The sequence below is a fragment of the Trichechus manatus genome, unplaced genomic scaffold (genome assembly GCF_000243295.1).
Source record: "Trichechus manatus latirostris isolate Lorelei unplaced genomic scaffold, TriManLat1.0 scaffold00015, whole genome shotgun sequence".
Lineage (NCBI taxonomy): Eukaryota > Metazoa > Chordata > Mammalia > Sirenia > Trichechidae > Trichechus > Trichechus manatus.
The window spans coordinates 13,279,166-13,289,816 of record NW_004443951.1 but is presented as its reverse complement, the minus strand read 5'-3'; the positions used below and the strand labels follow the sequence as shown (position 1 = coordinate 13,289,816).

The 10,651-nt window shown below is 38.4% G+C and overlaps 1 protein-coding gene across 1 annotated transcript in view; it reads left to right on the top strand.

Moving 5' to 3' along the window:
• The window catches only part of CFAP57 (cilia and flagella associated protein 57), a 105,503-nt gene that overhangs the window by 38,257 nt on the left and 56,595 nt on the right, over positions 1–10,651 (top strand). The window contains exons 6-8 of the mRNA XM_004371863.1: positions 527–666; positions 1,479–1,644; positions 2,902–3,015. Coding sequence (XP_004371920.1) covers positions 527–666; positions 1,479–1,644; positions 2,902–3,015 — 420 coding nt within the window. The remainder of the gene's footprint in view (positions 1–526; positions 667–1,478; positions 1,645–2,901; positions 3,016–10,651) is intronic.

The window sequence follows — 10,651 nt, the reverse complement described above, 5'->3', positions numbered from 1 at the left end:
TTGTTCTGTAAGCCTTCATCTAAAGTGAGAATAGCAGCACAATTGGAAGAGCGTAGTCGATGTCACTGAACTGTGCATGTAGAAATTTTTGAAATGGTGTGTCTTTGGATATGTATATTTTCACCAAAAAAAAAAAAGTTGAGAATGGAGAGGGTTGACATGTTTTAGGGTTGTTAACCAATGTCATAAAACAATATGTGTACTACTGTTTCATGAGAAACTATTTGTTCTGTAAGCCTTCACCTGAAGTACAATTAAAAAAAAAATGAGATACCATTTAAATGTTTCTACAGTAGAGAATTGGTTAAATTAAATAATAAGATAGATGTAGAATAAAACATTTTATTGTCATTAAAATAATTTCAAATAATAGCATAGAAAAATGTACACAGTGTTAAAACACTGTGCACAGCCTGATTTTCTGTGCATCCAGATTAATTAATGCTCATGCGCACTAGTTAGAACTGAAGTGCATAGCCAGCCTTTTGCATGCTTTGCTAGATCTCGTTCTGTATGATTTCTCCAGGGGGAACCAGCTCACTTTGAGTATCTGTTGTACCCATTACACTCCGCATCCATCACTGGTCTAGCTACCTGCATCCGCAAACCTCTCATTGCCACCTGTTCTCTGGATCGATCCATTCGCATCTGGAATTATGAAACAAAGTAAGGAGTGAAAGGCTTTGCTACTGTGGTATGCTGGATTTCAGTAGTTAAATGTCAATGTGAATTATTTTAATTAAAATTTTAATTATTTTAATTAGAGGTTTTAATTTTTAATTACTTAGAAGCTTTCGGTTGGAAAAGTATATGTTTTTCTAATCAAGTCAGTCAACCTACCTCTTCCTCACTCTTATATGGGCTGAAAAATTACTTTGTGGTTTATTAAATTTTTACTACATGCCAGATACCAGGCTAGATACTAGGGACGTAAAATGACAGCGCGATCCCCAATATCTCACCTCTTACATAACCTCCTATGTCCTTCCAACTCTCCTAGTCCCTCACTCCCACTAGACCTGCTTTCTGCCTCATGGAGCTGTGCAGACCATCAGTCCTTCCATTTTTTCCTCATAATCTGTTCCCAGCCACCCTCAACTCCCTAGTGACTTTATCTTCCTGCCTGAGCTTCCCTGAGAATCTCTAACTTTAGACTGGCCCCACACTGTTTTCTTTACTCTTGTGTACAGCTCCTGAGGCCTGCTGGAAGAAATTGTACAATACTTCTGATTTTTAGAATCTAAACAGAGCTGTATCTTCAACATCACTGGATGGTCCCTTGACCAGTCCCCCTTATTTATCAGACTCAATGCTGGACACTATCATCAAGTAACCAAAATCTAGGAGAGATGGTAAATCCATAAGTGCAGGCAATAAAGTTCTCAAACACTATCATAAAAATATAGACTAGATACAGTGGAGGACTTGACAGATTTAGTGGGCTAGGCTTATAATTCAATAATTGATCTTTTTCATAGCACTCTGGAACTATATAAGGAATACCAGGAAGAGGCATATGCAGTCAGCCTTCATCCATCTGGGCACTACATTGTAGCAGGGTTTGCTGACAAACTACGCATTATGAATCTACTAATTGATGACATACGTTCTTTCAAAGAATACTCAGTCAGAGGATGCAGAGAGGTAAGAGCTGCTGGGGGTAAGGTTAAGTTCCTTGGAAAAACGGGGTTGAAATATCAAGAACCAACAAGCTCTGAGAGATGGGACCAAAGTCTATCTTACAGAACTTTAACCAGTTGCCGTTGAGTTGATTCCAACTCATAGCAGCCCTGTGTGTGTCAGAGTAGAACTGAGCTCCGTAGGATTTTTTCAATGGCTGATGTTTCAGAAGTAAATTGCCAGGCCTTTTTTCAAGGCACCTCTTAGTGGACTCCACCCTTCAACCTTTCAGTTAGCAGCTGAGCACATTATACATAACTTGAGTAGCTTAAAAGAAGAAGAAAAAAATCCAATTCTCCCACCAAATTCATTGAGTATGATTTTATCCCTTTTTTCTTTTGCCTGCCAAAATATTTCATTGAACCTCAAACCTTGTGAGATCCACCTGTGATAAATCCTCTCTGTGACTGTGGAGTATTAAAAAAGAGAAGTACTGAAAAAGAAAAGAAGTGTCAGAATCAGAGATTGGAAGGAGCCAGGGAAAACAAGCATCAACAGTGAGAGGCAAGCCTGAGAGTGTGGCCCCAGGAAACTCTTTTAATTCAGTACTGAAGTCACTCTTGAGGTTCACCCTTTAGCCAAAGATTAGACAGGCCCACAAAACAAAACGAGACTAAATGGACACACCAGCCCAGGGGCAGGGACAAGAAGGCAGGAGGGGACGGGAAAGCTGGTAATGGAGAACCCAAGGTCGAGGAGGGGAGAGTGTTGGCATGTCATGGGGTTGGCAACCAGTGTCACAAAATCAATATGTGTATTAATTGTTTAATGAGAAACTTGTTTGCTCTGTAAACCTTCATCTAAAGCACAATAGAGTGTAAAAAAAAAAAAAAAAAAAAAACAACAGTGAGAGGCAATTAGCAGCCCATCAGATTTTACCCTGAGATGGCTTGCGGTAACAAGAGAATGATTTGGGGAATCATTTCCCCACTTGGAAGCAGTACTTTTACAGACAGAAAATGAGTGTTCTACCCAGTAGTGATCCAAGCAGCTTAATGATTAGTGCACATGGCAGTGTCAGCATCTTGGACAGTAGGAGCTATAGAAATAGTGAGCTGAAAATGTCACCAATTCTCAGTCCTATTTGCACCTTCCCTACTCCCACCTATACACATAGTTTCAGCCTGAACTCTTTGGGAAAAGCAGCTCTTGACTGTAACCTCCATTAGATTGTTCATTTCTTTTCTTTCGTTCTTGCTCTCTTGCTGTATTTTCCTGTAGTGTTGCTTTAGCAATGGAGGTCACCTGTTTGCTGCAGTCAATGGAAATGTGATTCACATTTACACCACCACGAGCCTGGAGAACATCTCAAACCTGAAAGGACACACAGGGAAGGTAAGTATGTGAACAGTGTCCGGAGGAGCAAGAGGCATCGGGCTGTGCGCTGTGCTTGGCATTGGGATACAGGTGAACAAAAGAGGAGTGATTCCTTTCCTCATGGAGTTCACCATCTACCTGGAGAAAGAGGCATTAAAATAAATTTAAGATAAATTTAATTACCAATAGGCTCAATAAAAGAAAAATATGAGAGGTTATGAGAGGAGAAAAAGAAGGGGTTGGCATAATTTAGATTGGGGTGCTTGGTCCTGAAGGAGTGATTTGAAATTAACCAGGCAGAGGAAGTGAGGATGATCATGGCAGGTAAGGATCCAGAGACTCTGAGGTGGGAGGGTACATGGGATATCAGAGGAACTGAAAAGTCTGTGGGGCTGGAACATAGGTATCATGATAGAACATGGAATGAGCTGAGATAGAAGAGGTTAGCAGGGCCCTAAGTACATGGGACCTTGTAGGCCTTTTAAGAATTTTATACATTATCTTCTCTGTTCCTTGAAATAATTGAAACTTTTGAGGCCGGGAATGATATAACCAGATTTGCAATTTGAAAGATTTTTTTTGGTTGCAGAGTGAAGAATGTACTGAAAGGAGAAAGGGTAGAAATTGTTAGGAGTCTGTTTTGAATGTCTACATTGATAAATGATGGTATTTTTTTTACCAGAATGTTGGCGGTATAGATGGGGAGAAGTGGATGGATTCAGAAGATATTTAGAAAGTAAAATAGTAGGTCCTGGGATGGATTGGACATGGGTCATGAAGATGAGAGAGGAGCCAAAGATTGAAAGTGTAAGAAAAACTCAGAGGATGGATTTGGAGAGAAAAAGTAAAAATAAAGGCATTCCAGGCAGAAGGATACATTACAGGTGATGGAATGGAGGTGTGAAATAGGATACTAGTTTGTGGTTTATATGGCTGGAATATTAGATGCATTTGAGGAGTGATAGAAGGAGCTGGAAAGTTTGGCTTCATCGTGGAAGGCAGTGTATAATTTGTAGTTGATTAGAAGCAATAGAAAAGATGTAAGAAAGGAAGCAGTGGAATCAGAAAGGTAAATTTTCCAGACATTATTGAGGATGGATTAAAGGGGAGAGAAGTTGGGGTGATGGAAACCAGCTAGGAAATGAGAGTGAAAGATGGGTTAGGAACTAAACCATGGTTTTAGCCATGGGGACAGAGAAAAGAATGGTACTAAGTTCCATTTTGGACATGTTATGTTTTTTGTGTCCAGTGTCATATATGAATGTGGAGGTCAGGAAAGAAGTCAGAGCTGAAAATGAAGATTTAGGAGATTGTGTGGTAGTGGAAATCAGATGCATGGACCAGATCACCAAGGGCCTATGTGGAATCTGAGAAGAATCTTGAGCAGGGGAGGGGGACCAGTATTTAAGGGATTAGTAAAAGAAGAGCCAGTGAAAGACTGCAAGTGAAGGACTGGAGAGAGAAGATACAAATAACCCATGTCAGGATTGAAAAGGGTATATTGCTATAGATTCTAGAGATAAACAACTTACCAAAAATTAACACAAAAAACCTGAAGAGCCGTATATTTTTTAAATTGAATCTGTAGTTTAAAACCTTCTGATGAAGAAAACTCTAGGCCCAGAACATACCACTGGAGAATTATATCAACATTTAAGGAAAAAATAACACTAATCTTGAACAAACTCTTCTAGAGAAAAGAAGGAATACTTATCAATGTTGTTCTATGAGGCCATTATAAATTATTAATCAACCATTTATTTATGTTAGTATGGACTAATGGATATTTATTTTATACCTTGAGTTATAATAATCATAATACCAAAACCTGTCAAAAATACCACAAGAAAGGAAGATGATAAGCCAGTCTGTCTCATGAACATAGAAAAATCCTAAACAAAATATTATTAAACCAATTTAGCAATATATGAAAGGAATAATACAAAATGACCAAGTTAGGTTTGTTTCAGGAATGCAAGTTTTTTTTAGATTTGGAAAATCAATTGGTATACTATACCACATTAACATAATAAGAAAGAAAAATTATATGATTGTTTTAGTCATCTGGTGCTGCTATAACAGAAATACCACAAGTGGATGGCTTTAACAAAGAGAAGTTTATTCTCTCACAGTTCAGTAGGCTACAAGTCCAGATTCAGGCATCAGCTCCAGGGGAACGCTTTCTCCATTGGCTCTGGAAGAAAGTCCGTGTCATCAATCTTCCCTTGGTCTGGGAGCTTCTCAGCACAAGAACCTCAGGTCCAAAGGACACCTCTGCTCCTGGCACTGCTTTCTTGGTGGTGTGAGGTTCCCATGTCTCTCTGCTTGCTTCTGTCTTTTATATCTCAAAAGAGGTTAGCTTAAGACACTACCTAATCTTGTAGACCTCTTCAATATAACTGCCACTAATCCATCTTATTATATCATAGTGATAGAGTTTACAACACATAAGGATATCACATCAGATTACAAAATGGTACACAATCATACAATACTGGAAATCATGACCCAACCAAGTTGACAGATATTTTTGGGGGACATAGTTCAATCCATGACTATGATCATCTCTATAAATACAGATACAGTAAAAACTGACAAAATTTATTATCTGTTCATGGAAAAAAATACTTAGCAAAGTAGAAATAATAGGGAACTTCATAAACCTTAAGTAAGATATTTACAGAAAATCTACAACAAACAGCATGCTTGCTTGGGAAGTGATGAAAGTGTTCCCTCTGAGATACGGAACAAAACAAGGAAGCCTGCTGTCATCATCACTTCCATTAGCTGTGTACCATGAGTCCTAACCAATGCAATAATGTTTTATGCATTTGATGATTTTGACAGTTTTGAGGAGTACTGATCAGGTATTTTGTAGGACACCTACTATTAGAATTCATCTGATGTTTTTCTCATGATTAGACGGGGCTGTAGGTTTTTGAGAGGAGGATCACAGAGGTAAAGTGCCATTTTCATCACATTAAATCAAGGGTACATACTATCACTTTGATTTATGACTTTTGATGCTGACCTTGATCATCTAGCTGAGGTAGTGTTTGTAAGATTCCTACTCTGTAAAGTTACTCTTTCTTCCCTCTTTCCATATTGTACTCCTTGGAAGGAAGTCACTATGCACAACCAACTCTTAGGAAGTGGGGAGTATCAACATAATTTATTTTAAATTCTTCTGCATGGAAGATTTGTCTCTTCTCCTCCACTTATTAATTTATTCAACCATTTACTTATGTCAGTATGAACCCATGGATACTTACATTTTACCTTGGATTATAATATACTACTACTTTATTTTGTTCCTCAGATTGTCCCAGTTTTGGCCATTGAGAGTTTTTTTTCAGTTGGTTCCTATGTCCCTTTGACATACCCCAGCAATGTATATGTTTGTTTAGTGCTCCCTTACTTTCTGGAACTATAAGTTGTTCCAGACTAACTTTATGTATTTCCTGCCTCAGCCGTTTCTCCAAGGAGATCAGGTTTCTTGTAATGGTTAATGGAACTACAAACCAAGATCTGAGTACTAGGTGTGCTCATTGCAACTGGGGTGTCATTTCTTTTAGACCATATCAGCTTGTAGAGCAAAGAAATGTGTGTAACTCTCACCAAAAAAAAAAAAAAAGCCCTGGCCCAACTGGCTTCATTGGAGAATTTTACCAAACGTTCAGAGAAGAGCTTGCACCAGGACTACTCAGACTGTTTCAGAACATAGAAAAGGAAGGGATACTTCCAAATTCATTCTATGAAGCCAGCTTAATCCTGATACAAAAACCAGGCAAAGATACCACAAAAAAAGAAAATTACAGATCATGAATATATCTGTAATATATTAGACCCTAAAGCAAGCCTTAACAGAATCCAAAGCATTGAAATTTTACAAAGCATCTTTTCTGACCATAAAGCCATAGAAGTGGAAATCAGTAACAGAAAAAGCAAGGGAAAAAAATCAAACACATGGAAACTGAACACCTTGCTCAAAAACTACTGGGTTATATAAGAAATTAAGGATGGAATAAAGAAATTCACAGAATCAAGTGAGAATGAAAACACATCCTACCAGAAACTTTGTGTCACAGCAAAAGCAGTGCTCAGAGGTCAATTTATAGCAATAAATACACACATCCAAAAAGAAGAAAGAGCCAAAATCAAAACATTAATCCTACAACTCAAACAAATAGAAAGAGAGCAGCAAAAGAAGCCCTTGGGCACCAGAAGAAAGCAAATAATAAAAATTAGAGCAGAATTAAATGAAATAGAAAATAGAAGAACAATTGAAAGAGATAACAAGACCAAAAGTTGGTTCTTTGAAAAGATCAACAAAATTGATAAACTGCTGTCCAGACTGACAAAAGAAAAACAGGAGAGGAAGCAGATAACCCAAATAAGAAATGAGATGGGTGATATCACAACAGACCCAACTGAAATCAAAAGAATCGTAACAGAATACTGTGAAAAATTGTACTCTAACAAACGTGAAAACCTAGACAAAATGGACAAATTTCTAGAAACACACTACCTACCTAAACTAACACAAACAGAGGTAGAACAACTAAATAAACCTGTAACAAAAGAAGAGATTGAAAAGGTAATTTAAAAACTCCAAAAAAAAAAAGCCCTGGCCGTGGCCGGTTTCACTGGAGAATTCTACCAAACTTTCAGAGAAGAGTTAACACCACTACTATTAAATGTATTTCAGAGCATAGAAAAGGATGGAATACTCCCAAACTCTTCTATGAAGCCGGCATAATGCTGATACCAAAACCAGGTAAAGATACCACAAAAAAAGAAAATTACAGGCCAGTATCCCTCATGAACATAGATGCAGAAATCCTCAACAAAATTCTACCCAGTAGAATTCAACAACATACCAAAAAAATAATTCACCATGACCAAGTGGGATTCATACCACGTATGCAGGGATGGTTCAACATTAGAAAAACAATCAATGTAATCCATCACATAAGTAAAACAAAAGACAAGAACTGCATGATCTTATCAATTGATACAGAAAAGGGATTTGACAAAGTCCAACACCCGTTCATGATAGGAAGTCTCAGCAAAATATGAATAGAAGGGAAATTCCCTAATATAATTAAGGGCATTTATACAAAGCCAACAGCCAACATCATCCTAAATGGAGAGAGTCTGAAAGCATCCCCCTTGAGAACGGGAACCAGACAAGGATGCCCTTTATCACTACTCTTATTCAGCATTGTGCTGGAGGTTCTAGCCAGAGCAATTAGGCTAGAAAAAGAAATAAAGGGCATCCATATTGGTAAGGAAAAAGTAAAAGTATCTCTATTTGCAGATGATATGATCTTATACACAGAAAACCCCCAGAGAATCCACAAGAAAACTACTGGAACTAATGGAAGATTTCAGCGAAGTATCAGGATACAAGATAAAACATACAAAAATCAGTTGGATTCCTCTATACTAACAAAGAGGACCTCAAAGAGGAAATCACCAAATCAATACCGTTTACAATAGCCCCCAAGAAGATAAAATACTTAGGAATAAATCTAACCAGAGACATAAAAGACCCTTACAAAGAAAACTACAAGACACTACTGCAAGAAACCAAAAGAGGCCTGCATAAGTGGAAAAACATACCTTGCCCATGGATAGGAAGACTCACCGTTGTGAAAATGACAATTCTACCCAAAACGATCTACAGATACAGTGCAATCCCAATCCAAATTCCAGTGGCATTTTTTAATGAGATGGAGAAACAAATCACCAACTTCATATGGAAAGGGAAGAGGCCCCAGATAAGTAGAACAACAGAGTGGGAGGCCTCACACTACCTGATTTTAGAACCTATTATACTGCCACGGTAGTCAAGACAGCCTGGTACTAGGTCTCACACTACCTGATTTTAGAACCTATTATACTGCCACGGTAGTCTAAACAGCCTGATACTGGTACACCAACAGATACATAGACCAATGGAACAGAACTAAGAATCCAGACATAAATTCATCCCCCTCTGAGGAGCTGATACTTGACAAAGGCACAAAGTCCGTTAACTGGGGAAAAGACGGTCTCTTTAACAAATGGTGCTGGCATAACTGGATATCCGTCTGCAAAAAAAATGAAACAAGACCTATACCTCACACCATCCATAAAAACTAACTCAAAATGGATCAAAGACCTAAATATAAAATCGAAAACGATAAAGATCATGGAAAAAAAAATAGGGACAATGCTAGGAGCCATAATACATGGCATAAACAGAATACAAGCCATAAGTAATGATGCACATACACCAGAAGAGAAACTAAATAACTCAGAGTTCCTGAAAATCAAACACTTAAGCTCATCGAAAGACTTCACTGAAAAAGTAAAGACAGCCTACAGACTGGGAAAAAATTTTTGGCTATGACAAATCGGGTCAACATCTAATCTCTAAAATCTTCAAGATGCTGCAAAGCCTCAACAACAAAAAGGCAGATAACCCATTTGAAAAATGGGCAAACAATGTGAACAGGCACTTCACCAAAGAAGACATTTCAGGTGGCTACCAGATACATGAGGAAATGCTCATGATCACTAGCCATTAGAGAATTGCAAATCAAAACTACAATGTGATACTGTCTCACCCCAACAAGGCTAGCATTAATCCAAAAAACACAAAATAATCAGTGTTGGAGAGGTTGTGGAGCAACTGCAACACTTATACACTGTTGGTGAGAATGTAAAATGGTACAACCACTTTGGAAATCGATTTGGCGCTTCCTTAAAAAGCTAGAAATAAAAATACTATACAATTCAGCAATCCCACTCCTTGGAATATATCCTAGAGAAATAAGAGTCATCACACGAATAGATATATGTGCACCCGTGTTCATTGCAGCACTGTTCACGATAGCAAAAAGATGGAAACAACCTTGGTGCCCATCAGCAGACGAATGGTTAAACAAATTATGGCATATTCATACAATGGAATACTGCATAACGAAAAAGAACAACAATGAATCTGCAAAACATCTTATAACATGGATGAATCTGAAAGGCATTATGCTGAGTGAAATTAGTCGCAAAAGGACAAATATTGTATGAGACCACTGTTATAAGAACTCAAGAAATGGTTTGAACACAGAAGAAAACATTCTTTGATGGTTACAAGGGTGGGGAGGGAGGGAGAGAGGTATTCACTAACTAGATAGTAGGTAAGAATTATCTTAGGTGAAGGGAAGGACAACACACAATGCAGGGGAAGTCAGCACAACTGGACTAAGCCAGAGGCTAAGAAGTTTCCTGAATACAGCCACACATTTCGAGGGATAGAGTAGCAGGGGCAGGGGTCTGGGGACCATGGTTTCAGGGGACATCTAGGTCAATTGGCATAACAGTTTATTAAGAAAATGTTTTGCATCCCACTTCAGTGAATGGTGTCTGGGGTCTTAAAAGCTAGCGAGCGGCCATCTAAGATACATCAATTGGTCCCAACCCCCCGGAGCAAAGGAGAATGAAGAACACCAAAGACACAAGGAACGTATTAGCCCAAGAGACAGAAAGGGCCACATAAACCAGAGACTTCATCAGCCTGAGATCAGAAGAACTAGATGGTGCCCAGCTACCACCAATGACCACCCTGACAGGGAACACAACAGAGGGTCCCTGAAGGAACAGGAGAAAA